The sequence below is a fragment of the Trichoderma evansii genome, assembly GCF_050947405.1.
Source record: "Trichoderma evansii strain SZMC 28006 chromosome Unknown GGI43scaffold_15, whole genome shotgun sequence".
Taxonomy (NCBI): Eukaryota; Fungi; Ascomycota; class Sordariomycetes; order Hypocreales; family Hypocreaceae; genus Trichoderma; species Trichoderma evansii.
The window spans coordinates 678,598-696,974 of NW_028145191.1; the positions used below are offsets into that span (position 1 = coordinate 678,598).

At 45.3% G+C, this 18,377-nt stretch overlaps 3 protein-coding genes across 3 annotated transcripts; all 3 read left to right on the plus strand.

Moving 5' to 3' along the window:
• Positions 1 to 4,231: 4,231 nt before the first annotated feature.
• On the plus strand, positions 4,232 to 5,043 carry GGI43DRAFT_98175 (fungal hydrophobin domain-containing protein). Its single transcript, XM_083210633.1, has 3 exons — positions 4,232 to 4,617; positions 4,677 to 4,762; positions 4,821 to 5,043. Exons 1-3 carry the CDS (start codon positions 4,428 to 4,430, stop codon positions 4,860 to 4,862), a joined length of 318 nt encoding a protein of 105 aa, XP_083058967.1. The 5' UTR covers positions 4,232 to 4,427; the 3' UTR covers positions 4,863 to 5,043.
• A 9,114-nt stretch (positions 5,044 to 14,157) lies between these two features.
• Positions 14,158 to 15,928, plus strand: GGI43DRAFT_424004 (major facilitator superfamily domain-containing protein; the record flags this gene model as incomplete). The annotated part of the gene is made up of 3 exons (XM_083208312.1): positions 14,158 to 14,729; positions 14,853 to 14,983; positions 15,057 to 15,928. The coding sequence occupies 3 exons, from the start codon at positions 14,158 to 14,160 to the stop codon at positions 15,926 to 15,928; spliced, it is 1,575 nt and encodes a 524-aa protein (XP_083058968.1).
• A 486-nt stretch (positions 15,929 to 16,414) lies between these two features.
• On the plus strand, positions 16,415 to 17,834 carry GGI43DRAFT_409538 (uncharacterized protein). The gene has a single exon (XM_083206528.1). It carries the CDS (start codon positions 16,894 to 16,896, stop codon positions 17,629 to 17,631), a length of 738 nt encoding a protein of 245 aa, XP_083058969.1. The 5' UTR covers positions 16,415 to 16,893; the 3' UTR covers positions 17,632 to 17,834.
• Positions 17,835 to 18,377: the final 543 nt, after the last annotated feature.

Below are 18,377 nucleotides of genomic sequence, written 5' to 3' on the forward strand. Positions count from 1 at the left end.
GCATATAGAATTAGGCCAGTACATGTCGGGCCAGAAATTACTCCGTCTTCCTTGATATCTGCCTTGATTCAACACCATCCAACCCACCAGCATCGCGTATGTTTGCCTGGAATCAGCTCGTTTATGGCGCATTGCCCAGTAGCTGCCCACCTGCTTTTCCAGTCGAGCTCTACACCCATTTCCAGCATGAATGTAGCTGCTTCGCGAGTAGCGTCGGCCGCGAGGCGACCTGAGAATCGGCATTAAAGAAAGACATCCAAGGAGCTTGGCCGAGGCCACAAGATCCTCACATGCTGCGGGCAGCCCGGTGGCATGGCGCTTATTATGATGCTTCCGCAAAGTGAAGCCCCCTTGACATTCATAAGCAATCGCATCATCAGAATTGAGACTCCCAGCGATCTGCTGATGCCAAGCTTGCGGCTCGCATCGCTGGCGGGCACGGCTCCATACATTAGCACTACTACTCTACTTCATGTACGGATATTCTTGGGCGATTCTCTCAGCACGCCTGCATGGCCACTATTGCTAAAGTTGGCAAACGCTACTCCACAGCGCGGAAGATTCTCAAGATCCCTGGGGAGCCACCTGGCAGTTGATGATAGCGCCGATGATATTGCTAATTTGGGGAAATAGCATTCCTCTACATCGCCCTCGCGCGCTGTAGGGCCCAGCAGATGCATATGCCCCCGGACCAGATGAGGCTCTATACCGTTCGCCAAATGATTCTACCCCATCCATATCCCCGAAGCTTCCTCATTGGACCAGCTGCAGAAAAGGACGGCTCTTAGCGCAACTGCAGCTGAGCTGGACCTACATTAACCGATAAGATCCTCCCGGCCTGATAAGAGTCCAAATGCAGCAGTTGATGTATTAATGCTAAAAATTCTCCCAGCCTTGCCGATTAACCAGCCTTTCAACGGCGCCCCCATCATGTAAGGCTCCCAAAACGGGTCTGACGGCATGCGTGATTTCGTACATTGTGGTGTTCATGATCAAGCCTGGCCACTTAAGACGAGGAGCACATCCGCTACACGTGGTTTTAATTAACCTGCATCCCTCACGTCCTCTCGTCATCCATCCTTTGGTCCCAAATCTAGAAATAAGAATTACGCAGCCCTGTTGTCTGCTTCTTTGTGGAGTAGCAACCCAACCTTGGCCATGCAAATCCGGGCCGCAAGAGTACTTGTCAATTTCGGGGTAGGATTTAGGCTGCGCATACCTGTGCAGTAACCCAAAATGCATATTTTTTAGCTGCCATTGAGTTAATTCTTCGCCACCAATGGAAAGGCTTGCGGAAAGACAACATATCGGATGAGATATAGCCTGAAATCCTGCGTCGGCCCAATTGACTGATGGTGGGTTCGTCTAATAAGTGGCTACGTACATATAGCAAGATGTGGCTAGATCTTACTTTGGTGAAACGATGAAACCCATCACCGGCCACACCGAAAAGTAGTGGGACTACACGGGATCAATTAGCTGTAGCGGGTGCATATTCCGATTCCCTGGTGCTGGATTATTCAGCCTTCGTATTGATACGAGAGCGATGACACGGGCAAATCCCGATTCCTCATGCATGAACCTCCAAGCATGTCTTCAATCCACGTAGATATCACCGAAATTGTCTCAACGAGTGTTTGGATGGTCATGTGCGTTTACGAATAATTATACTTATATCATACAGCCAGAGCAAAATTTACTAGTTCTGGTTAGAGTCCTGATAGGCATCAGAGCCGTCGGTTGATTATTACACCGGCTTCGCCTCTATTCTGTTTTGCATACCTATGGTAAGGAAAATTACTACTATCACTACTGGTATTAAATTCGAGCGGCGCAGGTCGTGTTACCCATTGCAGATCCTATAGTAACACACGTTGTACAACGTTTCACACGCATTTTCTCCGAAACTCAAACTGGAGCTTCACTTATCAGTCACGTCGCTCAATCCCCAGAGCGCGAAACGCTACACAAAGTCTACTATGGCCAGAAAGATACCCTATAGCAGAGAGCTTCTCGGGGATATGTAACTGTGATGCTAACTACGCTTATTCATCCGGCTTAACAAGGGTAAAACAATACCTGGTACTCGTCAACCTGAAATGTCTAATCTGGGTCGTATAAGTGGTCTATCTACCTGGTGCCTTCCCTCGCTCGAAAGACGCCTGAGATTTTATGTGGATTTATCGTGGGGATGTATCGAAATATCGCCCATTGACTTTATTTGGCAATTAATTCTAATTACCTCGTCGGAGTAACGTATGTTTTCAAAACATGGGGCGGTCATGAGATGGATTAATATACGAATAACTATTACGAGTAAGGCACATGGATTCACATGGGCTGAGTAAGTGGTTGATGTAGTAGTTCGTTCGAACTTCTTGAGGTAAGATCGGTTAATTACGAGTAAACTAGTTGTTCCAAGTTTGGCGTGGTTATTACAAGGATATGGCATCGAGGCATGAGGCTAACAAGGGTGCGCAGAATGCATAATGCGGCGAATACCACCTATTTCAGGCTTCATCAGTTGGTAGGTACAGATGCCAGCGTACCATAGCCTATCAAATCTCTGCCATTGCATTTATTCCTGTGTTTAGTGCGGAATAATCATCCTTCGTTCGCGATTCATGATTCTCTCGACCGAAAAAGGACCGACGCGACTAGTCATATAGTTGTATGTGATTCATTCAGAAAATATGTAGTCAGCATTTCAACTACTCTCTGGGGCTACTCTTCACCGGCAAGGATCGACGGTACTTGATGAGTATACTAGGATGCAAGCTGAACCAAATCTGGAAAGATGAAAAAGTGAAGCTCAGCAATAGCATCAGTAAAAGGCTGCATGTGATGTCTTTACCGTCATCGCTAGCCGTGCCAGGGTTCAGCCGCACGTGTTAGCCGAGCCTTTTAACTTGGCAGAGCTGTAAGTTGAGTGTGACTTCGGTGTTCTCTGCCCTTAAACCATCCTCGTATCTCTCCCTCCATAACACCAAAAACCCTGCAGCTTTCACCGGGCGCATGTGTGAGACCTCTGTATACAGTCGGCGATAAACATTCGAGACTACTTGAATTCCGTTTTCATTATCAAATACAATTTTCACAATGTAAGGAGGTCTAATATTGAAATCATGAATCTTTTTAAAGAAAGGAATTATAGTGCGATTTTGGGCATTCACTCGAATGACGGATCGACATTTTTCGCCTGGCAAAAAATATGTGGCATACCTCTGCTGAGCACTTGAATATTATACTAACAAGAGCTCAGCATTGTCATTATACGACACGCGTTAAGTTTAACCTGAACGACATAGGAAGCTGATGAACAATAGAAATGCTCCTTCCGATTCCATAATGCTCTGTCGTAAATCGTTGAAGTGAGCATTCTTCCGAATAATGCTAGATCCAAACTTACGGGATGAGCCTAAGACAGTATGGTCTTACATTATGTGTTTTTTCTTCAAGTTTCAAGATCGACAAAGATCTGCTGTGGGATGGCCTAATACTACCTAGTTGTTCGCCATTCCTCCACCCTTCACTTCGCCGTCATGTCTCCTGCGCTGGCTTAGACTAACACCGTGTAGATATGCGCGTTTAGTCATATCCATTCCTTTCTACATAGTCTATGATTCGATGTAAATCACTCGGTAAATAAACTTCGTTGGCCATTTCAATAGGCATATGCCTTCTTTTGCACGAATCACAGTGCTCTATAAGCTGTAAATTACGGTACGATTACAGATCCCTTTCCGCTCCCTTTCCGCTCTCTTCGTTTTCATCCTCCGCCAAGACACTCTATCACAATATTGCTCGTGGCTGGAAACACGTTGGCAGCTTGTTAGCCAACGAACGTTCCCATAGCTATGTAAGGGTGGCCAATGTCTCACAAATTCTCCACGCGTAGCAGATTTTCCTATTCCCTTTTCAGTGACCAAGAGTGGCGTGTTGTCTCAGATGGTAAGATGAACATTGGCCAACTCGGCAACTCGCGACCGTTGATGTCTTTCAGCTTCTCGGCTCTGGTAGCATCCGTCTATTAGGCATCTAGCCCTAGGAGAATTTAGGTCGGTTTGCTCCGACCTTATGATTTACTTAACGTTTTTCCCTTATAGGGCAGTTTTCATCCCGAGTGTCGCAAATTATTGGCCGAAAACTGTCGAAGGAGGTGAAGAAGTCTTACATTAATATCCAAAGGAGTGGGAAAATGTGTCTTCCAGGCAGTCGCAAAAATGCCCGATATGAGTGAGTCGATGCGATGACAATGATGTTCTACGAAACAAAACAAAAGCTCGTGGGAAACGCGCGACATTGAGCCGACCGTCCGAAGCATAAATAGAGACCCTTTGTCTAGCTTCTGGGGAGATTCTTTTCCTCATCGCCATCGCAAGCCTCAGCAAGAATCAAGATACAATACTTTGCAAAGATCCTTCAAGATGCAGTTCACCACCATCGTCGCTCTTTTCGCCTCTCTGGCCATGGCCGCACCTGCTACTGAGGTCGCCAACGCTGCCGATACTGCCGATGCCGCCCAGGCTGGCCCTTGCTCTTCCGGTCTCACCAACAGCACCCCCCAGTGCTGTGGTGCTGGTCTCCTCGGCGTTCTCCACCTGGACTGCCAGACTCGTAAGTCTTCGACACTCTTCAAGTGGGTGAGCAACCATGTCATGCTAACCGTGACGCAGCGAGACAAGTTTCCTCTGTCCTCAACCCATTGAGCTCTGTTTGCGCTCTCAAAGGTCTCCAGGCCAAGTGCTGCACCGTCGGCATTGTAAGTTCTCTGCTAAACCCATCTTTGGATTGACTGGATTCTAATCGATTTTTTCTAGGCTGGCCTTGGCCTTCTCTGCCAGGATGCTCTTCCCGAGTAAATAACTCACGCTGGCTCATCGCCTCCATCGGGCCCGCTCTCGTGACCGAATTGCAACTTGAGGAGGCTTGTGTACAATGGAGGTACCGATGGAGTGCTAGGGGGGGGATGTGCGCTTCAAAGGACGATGTGGAAGATTGGGCTGTATCCTTAAACCCGATTGGTAGTGTGTGTTTAGTTAATATATACTTATCCAGCCAACGTATACTCGTCTATGGGTAGCTAAAGATTCGTATGACCGTGCCATGTTCAGTGATTGGGCTATTTCAAGTCTCTGAAACGCAAATATGACAGGATTACCATCTACCTCGATCTATCCAGACAGGTGACGTTAATGTAAACATTGGCCCTTGGCGCGCTATTCAAGCCACCCGCCCTGCACGTCTCCATTTTAGTGTGTTGAACCTAGCGATCTCAAAATAGTTGTCCAATAGCTGGACAATCGCTTAACCATGGTCTGTAAAGCTTGGACCCCTCTTTGGCCTTTTCCTCAATCGATAAATTCGGTGTGCTAATACCCAGCTGTTTTATCATAGGGCAATAGTAAAACAATGCTACATATAATTGCGACCATCATACACACTACTAGCAGATAATCTTCGTACATTTTTATACTTCATTAACATCATTTTTAGACAACAAGCTCGTACTTGCAGTATGTTGAAAAAAGTGAGTGCGTCTTTACAATTTAGACATATTGCACTTAATGCACTACCTACCCGAAACTCCTTACATATATGATGGCTGAGCTTCGCTATTATATACATATACTTGATTCCTAACCTCCTCAACACGGGTTCAGATATCCGTCCGATTCAGAAAATTCGCAAGATTCACAGAGCGCTGCTTTGCTACATATACAGGTAAGGGTTTAGATACGTATATTATAATGCTATACATGGGATATTTACGTAAATAGAGAGATGAATTGGTGAAGTTAAAATGTTAATTGAACTTGTAGTTTTTTAATTGAATTGATGATAACATGTGTCTTATTTTGGTCTTACATACGTTCCATAAACACTATAATCTATTCATATATTAAGAGAAAAGCAAAAACAAGTGATTGGTAAAGAAGTGGGAATGAATCCTGTTTAATTATACAATTCGAAAATGCGTTGCATACAAATTATATTGCTAGGTAGCTATTTTATAACGATTGTGCTGAAGTGAAACTCTCTATATAGATAGTTGCTTTAGAGGGTTTAAGGGTTCTCCTCTAATAGATAAATAACAATTATTTTGTCACATCTTGCCCTGTCAGTTAATAGTATGTACTGTAGACGAATTACAATATCTATAAACGTGTTATTATAACTCAAAGAGGATTAAGTGACAATATACTAACCTTAAACAATTAAGCCGAAGTCTCTGTTTCAACAGATCTCTTCTTAGGGGCACCGCCGCCGGCATCGCAAGCACCAGTTGTGTAGATAGTGCCAGGGTTGCAATACCAGTGCCAGTTGCTATCTTCATAGTTGATAGTTCCATAATCGTTCTAGAAGCCTCCCAACTGGCTGGTATGAGTGTAAGGCATTTCAGAGCACTGCTGAATCTCTGAGAAAGCGACTGCACCACCAGCAGTCTTCTGAGCATTGCTTAAAGCATCTCGGCCTTCTTCTCCTCTACCAACTTGACAATAAGGAGATTCATATGCGCCTCCGCCGACAGTACCGGTCCAGTAGGACTCTTGAGCATATGCGAGCCATAGTGCTTGAGTACCTGTAGCACTGAGGAGTAAAAATGGCAGGGATTGAAGAAGTATTGTAAAAGTGGTTGAGTTGAAAACCCGTATCTTAATTTGGATGCATGCCAGGGAAGAGCCCAATGTCGATGAATAGAATGAAAAAGAAAAGAAGAGAGAAGTCTATTGAAAGCTTGTATAAAGATATTTTTGTCCCCAGTCAATGATGATACTACCTAGTATCATACCATATTGGAATATAAAACTAAAACAGACAATTCGAATCCCAAATATTGCAAATTCCTTAATCAAGTAATACCCTGCTATATATGGGGCGTGATATCAGGCTTCCAAGCTAGAGTAACTAGCCTCCATATAACAGGCCCTGTGGCTGTCGCAGAACGCCGATTACGGCTGTTAAATATACATTTATCTATACACCAGGGCGTGGAACTTTGTAAATAAAGCAGCCATAGTCTCATCATCCTACTGCTTAGGTATCAGCCGCTGTTAAATTCGAAGGCATCGCAGCGCTGCTGGTCGTAATGCGTGATTGCAACCATGGGGCTGAACAACAGTAGCACAAGCCTACAGCATTCTGAACCTCGCCAACAGCCTTATACCAAGGCGAAATAGCAGCTCTATCACTGGAGAGAAAAGGTATGCTGTGTGGTGAATAGCCTTAATTTGATGCATATCTCGCTTATGTCAAACTACGGGGATGAAAGTAGTCTTCTTGCCTACAGAAAACACAAAGAAAATCCGACATCGGTTATATTATGAAGGTGTAATGTTCCGTTATACCGTTAAACCAAACAAGGCAAAAGATTAGGTCAATAATCACTATTGTAGCAATTACTGTAACGGAACCAGCTGCTATAAGGGATTCAACTGTTACGGAGAACCAGGTTGTAACATAAGGTTACATTCAACTCTGTCGCAGGGCCCGTTTATGTGCAGGCCAATTGCTCTACCTTAGAGGCTTGATAATATGTCCCTGTATTTGAAAACGGGTCATCTTCAATGTAAAGCTGAATCAACAAAGAGTGCATTGAAGGCCACTTATTGTTGTGGATTGAATAACGTAAAGTTAATAACCATATTCTAACTAGTTGATAGGCCCAGTTGGTTTAAGCATAGATGTTATGTATAGTAAGCGATAGGCTCCACCAAACATTATTATCCAAATAGCCCAATCTGGCAGCCAAATGCATGCCCATTTTACTTTAGGAAATTCTGTTGAAAAGTGAATTCCCAGAGTGTAGTATTATTCTTTTGCCAAGAGTATCCAGCGGAACCAGTTCTAACCACCATTCTATAACCCGCGCCATGTTTAACGAAATACAACGGCCGTGTTGATGACAAAACTTTTTTTTAAAAAAAATATCCTGCCCTTTTGCAGACATATACTATGCGGTAAACAGGCCCCCAAGTGATTGGAAGTCTACAGAACTTTTGCCTTCTCAACAATCATGCCATCACTAATTTAAAAATAAAAAAAAGTCTATCCCGCATCCAGTCATGCTGCAGGCGTAATCATCGCAGTTTTTATGTCGCTTGCTGCCCATGAAGAGTCCAATTTCCTAAGGATTGAAACTTCCCTCGGCTGACCCGTTGCCAAGCATGTTAGGCTCCTTCTCCACCTAGGCTTTGACACAACTATCAGGATGCCCCTAGTTTTTCATCCTTCTGTTTTCGGTTATATCTTGAGAATGAAAGATTATGGTTCTTTAATATGCCGAAATCAAGTTGTCTAAGCCGCCGCTGGTGACCCTGTCGCGATATGACGTTCGGAATAAAAAGCAATTTGAGCTTTTTAAGTTTGCAAGCGCCTATAACCGGTGTCAGGGTGGATTATCATTTGCTCAACCGTAAGCCTATACCAGTTCCACGCTTGATGAGCATAACGGCAACTGTTTTATTCTGACACTACGCTTCAAGCACTCCAATGCGAAGTGAAGTGCAGTATGTTTGGCAGCTTCTGGCTCGTTGATTCCTGTAACAGCGCCAGGTTTTCTTACGGCCTCAGCTATTTCCTCGGCGTGCTTGAGAACGGCTAGATGAAGAGCTGTATTGCCGTCCCCATTTGTCAAGGTCAGACCTTCTGCTCTGAAGGAGAAATTTAGCGACAAAATATGTTCCCCTGGGAGTTGCAAGTTGTAAAAGAGTCGGTAAATCCACATTAGCAATTTAGATGAGCATCAAGTTGGATGATCAGCCTCTGGATGCTTGGCGCCAAGGTGGAGTGGAGTTTGCTCTTTGTTTTAATGATACTGGTATTGAGTATGTGCTGGGCATCCTCTGGAAGAGTTGATTAGACTCAAATGGCGCGGTAATATAGGCTGAGGTCTGTAATACACCGTCTTAATCGTTGATATTGAAGCACTGCTTCAGTCCATTCTGCATCAACGGCTGCGTGTAGAGGCGTCCTCCCGAGTGTGCCGGCAACATCCGACTTGTCTTTATACTCTAGGAATCTTCGAATGTTATTTGTACATCCGTCTCAGTCGCGAGATATAAGACGCCGGAACTTTGCTGCATAAGGCTGATGTTTTCTCCAGACTGAAAGAGGAAGGTCAAAAATCCTTCGATGATCTTCCTTCTTGGCAATATGGAGCAGCTTGGCCCCAAATTCATCGAAACCGCCCAATGTTTTAGTAAGAATAATAACATATTCTAAGGCAATGAAAGCGGCAGATTTGGCTACCCGAGACATTTTCTCTAGCAGGCTGGCTCAACCATCATAACCTTGTAGGAGGTTTTGAGTCGCTGGGAGACGGTCATCCTTGATGGCAGAATAAGAGGTAATTGGCCCTCATAATCCTTTGGCGGAGATTCCCGCCTTCTTGTCGAGGATATTTCAAGCCGATTGTGAGCATTTACTGTAAGCAGCCATATACAGCGGAATTTGGTAAACGACATTGGTGGCGTTGGGATCTTCATTGGCTTTGAGCAGCATCTCTCTGAAATGTGAGTTTGACTCGATATCTGATATAATCCAACGAGAGTTTGATGACTCTGAAGTTACCATTCTTCATAGCACTATGCAGTGAAGCTTTTCTGGGCCATATTTAGGGCCTTGGCGTTGACTGTCAGGTGAGCAGGATCTTAGCGACAGCTTTCCTCCCAGTGTATGGAGAAATGCGCTTATCATTGGTGAGATGCTGAACAATTAGCAGCTCTCCTTTTCAAATTGCCGGCTTCCAGATTTTTTTTTTAAATGAAAAAGCGGACCGTTGTTAGATGCCTGAGAGTTTGTGGCAAACTATACTGCTCATTCGTGATCTGATAGTAGAGCAACTCAGACAATAGCCGGACACCCACTTCAGAGAAATACTAGAGAGGATTCTCTTCGATTTTGGCTTTGTAATTCATCATATATTTGAATCGAAACCTCATCTGCAGAACAGTGATAATAGCAGACTTCGTATGTGGCTTCCTAGATCTTGCCGGGTATGAGCCACATCCAATGACAGCAGATTCTCAATCAAAGCAGGAGATCTAGGAACGGCGTGGTTCAATGTGGCATTGCCAGTGTCATCTTTGACATAGACTTTTGCGATGCATCAGAGCAGGATATTCGATGCTTTCATGTGACTCATGTCAGTAGCGATGGTCAGTGATATGTGTACCTGTCTGTCTTGCTCATTAACATTGAAATCCTCTGCGGATCTCAATTTGTAACTCGGTCCGTCTCTGCTGAAGAGAAGCTAAATGATAATTGTATTTGTTCTTGACTGTGTGTCGGGATGTCTTCGCTTCTTGGTAGCGGTAAAGCAACACTGCAAACACTATGTAGATATTTGGTTCTGGCTAGATATCGTGAACGAGAAGCTCAGCTACCACCTAACACACAGAGCACGGCCATTGCGAGCTGATCTGATGGGGGTAGAGTATAAGCAGACTATACAAGATTAGAGATTTGTCTAAAAGATCCAGTAAAGGTGGCTTTCGAGTACAACCACTCATGATTTCTGTATGCTTTCCTCAGAGTTGAGCGCTGAGACCGTAGATACGCATCCCAATTGTTCGATCACCTGAATGAGGGGTTTAACTCCGACGGTGCTTAAGGTAATTGTTCTAAGGAGTAAGCTATATGTCTCTTTGAGATCGATGAGGATTTCATACCGCTCTATAGTCCCAATATCGTGTATTATGCAGTGAAAATCGGAGATTGTATGAAGAACTTCAAAATAGGTTTTGTGGCTTCTGCTGGGCGTTACTTGACCAAGATGACGAGTAGTATCTAGGGTAATGTTAGCACAAACCTGACCAGCGGTAAAACTTATATGCAGCTATAGACCTGAATACCTCACACGCAACAAAGCCGGAGAGATAAACACACGATGATTCCACAGACGCTCTGTGCCGAAGTAGGTACCAAGTAGCTTCAGTTTATCGAATCCATCTGTGTTGCAAAGCATAATAGACTTAAAATAAAATTACAATGGAATGCTTGGATGCGAAATGTAGAAGCAATAAGAAGCTGGGCTACCGGTCCCACGAGAGCAGAGACAACTTGTGACGGCCTGCGTGTGAATCTTGCGTTTGTGGCATTTCTCATGTCTTGGAGAACATATTCCTATCCTATATTCTCATCTGCGCGACGGCGAGTTGTAAGGAACTCTTAGGTACCGTTACAACTCGTCCAAGAGACACGAGAGCCGATAAATTGAGCCGATAAATTGTATGGCATTCGCAAGCTCGACGATATCATTTGTGATGTCGTAGTACTTAGAGGTCATGTTTGCAAGAATGATTGCCCAGACACTGTCAGGAAGAAGCGGTTTCTTATTTATGCAATATGCTTACTTGCTCGACCACAATGCCATAAGATCCATGTCCGGCCAGTAGAACCCCATCATGACGCGCGTCCTTGTCCTTGGGAGTCATGCTGCGGATAAGGTCGAAGAGAGCCTGGAATGGATAAGCAACATGGATGTGGGAACCGTCTCCATGGGCTAGTCTTTCAAAACGGAAGATCACGGCGTAGAAATTGGAGAAAACAATCCATCGGAGAGTTCAATGAGGCTATTGAGGAATACAATGTCATCCTGTCCGTTCTTGTCAGAATCAAGATCACCAACGTTCCGGCCGGTGGGGGCAATGAAATGGCTACCCGGATCAGGCTCACTCAGCCACCATGTCTGGTGAGGAGGCCAAGGCAATCATTTTTGCATGCCGGAATTTCCTCGTGCCAAGCGAAGAGATCAAAGCTCCAAGAGGGGAGCTATTGCTTAACCAATTAATGATTACGAAATTGTGCTATTAATATGGACCATTTCCGGCATTTGCACAAACTTAGTACCCCGCATAGCCTTTAATTTTAAGCTTGTAATCATAGTTGGCGTTAGCGGATGTCTGAGTACCTATTCTGGGGTAAAAGATTTTCCAAATCCTACATAATCGTGCTCCATTCAAGAAAAAAAGGGAGAGCTAAAGAAATAAGTTAATGTAGCTAAAAGAATTAAATACTAAGGAGAGGCAATGCGGAGGGGCACTTTGGGCCATGGATGGGAATAACGGTACCACCGCAAATCAAGGAGAGACAGAAGGGGCCTTCTCCTTATCCCCGCCACTGAAAGTATCACTGTTTAAGTTTAGAGATCTTTTTTTTTGGATTGTTTCTTTCAGAGTATGAACTGCGTCTTTGAAAGAACCGTTTATCCCAAAATTGCATTGCGCGTCTCACCGAGATAGGCTTACGATGCACTGTATCAGCCGTGCTAATCATGACGCCAAGGGACTAGAGATGCGATGCAACATTAGGTTGTTTTTTTCTCTCGCTTCAATATGCCGATAAACAGGAGAAATATGAAAAAAAAAAAAAAAAAAAAAAAAAAAAAAAAAAAAAAATTTAGCTTTAGCTCTCTCCCTAGCTCTCTTTCTCCTCCTCAGGAAAAATGTTTTGCCTCTGGAAAGGTCCATTAAAAGTCTCAAATTCTTTCAGTTATGCCACTTTAATCGCCACCACGCTTCCCCAAATAAGAGCCAAGCCAGGCCAAGACACTTGGTATACACCACAATAAATGTCACTGCATTTTCTAGATCAAAAGAGCCTTGCTCTCCATCCTATTTTAACTTAGTCCTCCGCACAATCTAGCTCTAGAACCAATCCTTCTGGGCGTCAGTCACTAATCAACGGGGGTGCACTGGCAGTGATCCTTGAACTCGCAAGGATTGCTCTAAGCGCTAATGTGGAATTATATAAACAATAGCAGTCTAGTGAAGCTCAAGCTCGTTGGAAGCTTTGGAGGTTGCATTCCCCGCATGTAACACTTCAAGTAGAAGGGCCGCTTAAGCTTAATACTAAGGTAAAATATCACCTTAATACACAAACGCTCGGTGCTTAGCTAGAAGTTATCTATGAGTGGATTTGGGAGTTGGAGGCCTGGTAGTTGGAGATGTGGAAGTTGGAGCTTTGCGTATGAAAATCAACTATTAGAAGCAAGCACAACTACGTGACATCTTTATATTCAGTTATCCACACAATATCAATTTGAGATTAGCTGCAGCAATAATCCCTTCATATTTTCAATTCTCAAGCAGCAGTAGCTGGGATAACTACATCTCTAGTCTTTCATATTCGGGACAATTCGGAAACTTACAACCACTCAGCCCGTCGTTCTGCAGTGTTTCCACCAACACAACTGTTCACCGTCTAGCGCTTGTATCGTATTCTGCTCCACAGCAGGCTATGGCAATACGCCCTCTCCCATGTCCTTGGTCAGTCAAGTACCATGTATCATTCGCATAACACGACGGACCCGTCTTCTCTCCACTTACCCATCCCAGTTTCCCACAGAAAGATGGCGCTCTTACACTCTGATAGCGGCCTAGTTGCCAAGATTATAGGATGAAACTATAGTCACTTCTCCAAGAGGCTTTTCTTTCCCCTCTCTTGTTAAAGTTATTCACTCCACATGATCCCCGCATTCCTTACTACGACTCCATCAGATCACTTCTCCATATTCCCCAGGTCAAGATGAGCGAGACATGGCCAAGATTTGCTTGCCTTGGCTTTTTAACCTCTCAATCTAGTAGCTAAGATACCGTGTTCGATCAAAGAGGTTGAAATTTTGGGATAGCCAAAGCGGAGGAGAAAAGCTACTCGAGTTCAGATGCATCGAGGCCCGCCACACTCAAGCCAAAGACAGAAGCCCCTAATGGTTGGTTGTGTAGTTCCTCCACGTTAAGTTTAAAGGCGTAGTTCATTAGTCCATGTGACTATATGCCTGCTCAGATATGGGTCAGCATTAAGGATTTCACCCTGCTCTAGATGACGATCTTTGCTGCAGCATCACAATTTATTGTCTAGCCCCATGCTAGTGCAGTGTATGAGGCCATCTTCTTTCTGTATCGTATTATTGTTCCGAAAAGTTTATAAATAAAGTTCTTGTCGCCTTGATCACGCTTTGGTCTTTTTTTTCTCTCGTTGGGCCAACGCGTCTCGTCAGTTCAACGCTCCTTCATTTTCTCATATGCATAAATGATCCTTTGTCGGACGCAGATTTCGAGAAGGTTAACATCCAACTCATTATCACATTCACTTCATACTTTCCTATCTTCCTTTCTTATTTGCCAGTTCAATACTAGGTAACAAGCTGGCACCATGTCAGACAGCATCGCCTCAACACGAGGTGAGCCTGCCGACGACTTGGCCAAGGGCGTCATCGCCACGGCCAAACAGTCATGGAAAGATCTTTTTGTCTGGAAGCAGCGCGTAGTCCTCACCAATGCCTATGGTGAGACTCGATGCGAGTGGCACGAGCCAGATCACATCCAAAACCCCATTTCCCTGTTCGCGCAGCTTTCGGCCAAAGACTGGATCTTCTTCATCGTCGGTTGGCTCGCATGGACTGCCGATGCCTTTGACTTTCACGCCCTCTCCATCCAGACAGTCAAGCTGTCTAAATACTACGGCCGCTCCAAGACGGATATCACAACGGCCATCACTCTAACGCTGCTGCTTCGCTCTGTTGGTGCTGCCATCTTTGGTCTGGCCGGTGATAAATGGGGTCGTAAATGGCCCATGGTCCTCAACATGCTGGTGCTGGGAAGTCTGCAAATTGCTACAATCTACTGCAAGACGTTTAACGAGTTTCTGGCGGTGCGAAGTTTGTTTGGCCTGTTCATGGGAGGCGTCTACGGCAATGCCATCGCCATGGCCCTCGAACAATGCCCGTAAGTATTAGTGCCTCCTTTCTTAATCTTAATCTTTTTCTTTTTTTTACACAATTCAGTTGATATCGATATGTCTTTTTGTCTTTTACGCTTTCCAGGACACTAACATCTCTTGGCTCTCAGATCCAACGCGCGTGGCTTGATGTCCGGCATCCTCCAGCAAGGCTACTCGATGGGCTACGTCTTGGCTGCGTGCGCCAACCTTGGCGTTGGGGGCGCCGTCGATTCTTGGAAAACCGTCTTCTGGATCGGAGGTACGTTGCCCAATTTTTTGAGTTCTTCGCTTATTTCTTTTTTGTCTTTGACCTAACCATTTTGTGGCTGCAGCGGGACTATCCATTGGCGTCGGGTTGCTCCGCATGCTTTTTCCAGAATCGCAACAGTTTCTGGATGCCAAAAAGGCCGGCAAGAAAGCTTCTTCTCCAGGGGCGTTCTGGCGCGAGACGCGGACGATGCTCGCCAAGGAGTGGAAGATGTGTGTCTACTGCGTCATCCTCATGACGTGGTTCAACTACTACTCGCACACGTCGCAGGACTCTTACACCACCTTCATGTTGGAGCAGAAGAAGCTCAACAACGCCGGGGCGTCTCGCGCCTCCATCATCATGAAGGTTGGCGCCGTCGTGGGCGGTACCATCATCGGCTATCTCAGCCAGTTTCTTGGTCGACGCCGCACCATAATGGGCGCTGCTCTCATGTCGGCCATTTTGATTCCCGCCTGGATCCTCCCCGAGGGTGAGGCAGCTCTCAGCGCCACTGGCTTTTTCATGCAGTTCTTCGTCCAGGGCGCCTGGGGCGTGGTCCCCATCCACCTCAATGAATTATCTCCTCCTGCTTTCCGATCGTCGTTCCCTGGTGTTACCTACCAGCTGGGCAACATGATTTCATCTCCCTCGGCTCAGATCGTCAATGCAATCTCTGAGAAGACTTTTGTCACCATCAGAGGAGGCGAGAAGGCCGAGGCGTACGGCCCCGTCATGGGCATCGCTACAGCCATCATAGCCACGGGAATCTTTTTGACGACCATGGTTGGCCCAGAGCGACGTGGCCGTAACTTTGATGGCGTTGTCGCTGGTGTCGAGGGGAGCGACTCGAATGACGAGAGGCTGGCGGATGAGGAGAAAGGCGAAGTCACAAACGTCGAAGAGGCTGAAAAGAGAAGCCAGACCACAACACAGAGGGAAACTGGTGAGGAATAAGCTCTTCCCTGTTTTGGTTTTGAGTTTCAGCGTGACGAACTCCTTTCTCTACCTATGCATACAAGTACGGTCGTCAGGGTGGACATACTAACTGTGGCAAATACTTGTCACTCGGCTAATCTCGTTATGGCAACTCTTCTTTGGATTACCATCTTTTCATAGTTTTTCTCATCTTGATGTTGTTACTTTAAGGAGTACTCGAAATGTTTATGTTATGATATCCTCTAGTCATTTGAAGGTCGCTACATTGGGAGAAGCGGGCCTGCAACTTAATAATGTATATCGTGGAAAAGTAAGCTAGGTGGAGAGTTTCCAGAGCAATTTAGTTTTATTCGATTCAAAAACCTTAGTCATTTCGTGTTTAAAGTACCTATCTACAAGTGATGTCCAAACTTCCGTTACCATGTAAGCCAAGTCATGATGACGTCGTTTTCGAGTAGAACATCGTCATCTTCCCAAACCAGCTAAGAACGCTACGATAGCCCGGCATCACTCAATGTCGCTAGGTACCCGTAAGGTCAAAGTCAAGCCATATTCTAAAAGTGATCTACACATAGCGTACTGCCATTAAGGCGCGTCTGTTGTTATCGCCCGCAAAGCAGTGGCCTCCTATCGTAACCCGGTTGGTGGAGACGTCATGATCGCCGCAGATTCGCCACTCATCAGGCACCCCCAGATTTTGAGATTACCCAGTTCGTTCGATCTGGCACACACAGGCCGAATTAGGAATTCAATTTCTTGGATGTTTGCAAGGTTGGTGGGCTCATTGAGAGTCATGGGCCGTCATGGCGACATCATGGAAGCATGCCGTGGCTTGCCACAGGATGCGCCAGAATAGTTATAAAAAGGCCGTTGTGCAGGGCAGGGATAACACTTCCAACATCTTACTCAAATAACACAATATTCTACATTACACTTGAAACAAGAAAAAAAGAGAAACTAAATCTACAACACAACATACCACAATGCCTCTTCCCAGCAAAAAGCAGGCTCTCGCAGCAGAGCAACAAAATATTGCAGCCGCCGGCGCTGGCTCCACCTACGGCACCGGGCCCGGCCACACCAACACCGCAAACGCCAACCTCCCCGGGCCGGCGCCGTTCACTGCCGGGCCACACCGCCACGACATCCTCAACAAGCTGGATCCCACCGTCGACAGCGGCACGGGAGGAATGCAGGTCCTCACTGGCGCTCACCATAACGCTAACATGGCTGGAGCACCAGCCCAGGCTCCCGTCCAAGGCAGAGGGGTAATGGGCAGCAACAACCCCTATGGAGGCAACGCCGTGGACCCGACTCTGCCCAACGCCGGCAACTACTATACAATGGGCACAAACGTGGTTCCAGGCAACAATGCCGCACCTCGCAACGTTCCCGAAGGCACCTATGGCCCTCATACCTCTCGCCTAGCCAATGCGGCTGACCCGCGAGTCGACTCTGACGCAGACCACCGCCGAAGAGTAGGACTCGGCACTGGAGGCGCAGGAGCTGGAGTTCGAGGTGGAGCCGGAGCCGGAGCCGGTATGGGAGCTGGCATGGGAGCTGATGGAAACGCCAGACCAATCTTCCCACCTGGAGTTGCAGGACCAGCTCCAACCACAGCAGGACCACACCGACATGATGTTCTAAACAAGCTGGACCCGACTGTGGATAGCCGATCCGCCACTACGGTTGATGCCACCGGTCGCAAAATCATCCCCTAAACAATGAGAGGGATGAAGTGAAAGTGTGCTGGTGTTTTCAATTTTTTACCAGAATGCTATCTATATACGATTAATATGAGTTTGGCTTGAGTTTACGGAAGATACCAAATGGGAATGATTTAACGCCGGGTCAACTAGCAGGGGACTTTTCTTTGTAAACTAGGAGATTTCAGTTTATGAATAATGACTAGTTTGATCTACTACATCTCTAGAAGACAGTAGGAGTAATTATTATCGTAAAACGGTGAATTTAAGTCAGGGATAGAGTACTCTTAACTTGCTGCATCATAATTGCAAAATGTAATTGCAAATATAATTGAGAATACAGCTGCAAATATAATTGTGTATTCAATTACAATTATATTGTGAATACAATTTTAGGTATAGGTAATTGTAAATATAATTGTGAGTAAATTGTGAATATAATTGTGAACGTCACTGTTATGTAAATATAATTGTAAATATCACTCACTGTAAATATAACTGTTATGTAAATATAATTGTGAATGTAACAGTAAATATGATTGTAAACATAATTGTAAATGTAACTGTAAATGTAACCGTAAATATAATTGTGAATATAATTGTAAATATAGTGGTAATTGACGTATGTATAATCAGTACTGAGATAAGATGAGTTCATGGGCGGATGAGTTCTGCTCACATCACATATCCTCGCTCCACTATCTTGCGTATAGTCACAGTATCGGCAAATGACCATCCAAGGCCTTTCTCTAAGCAATAGT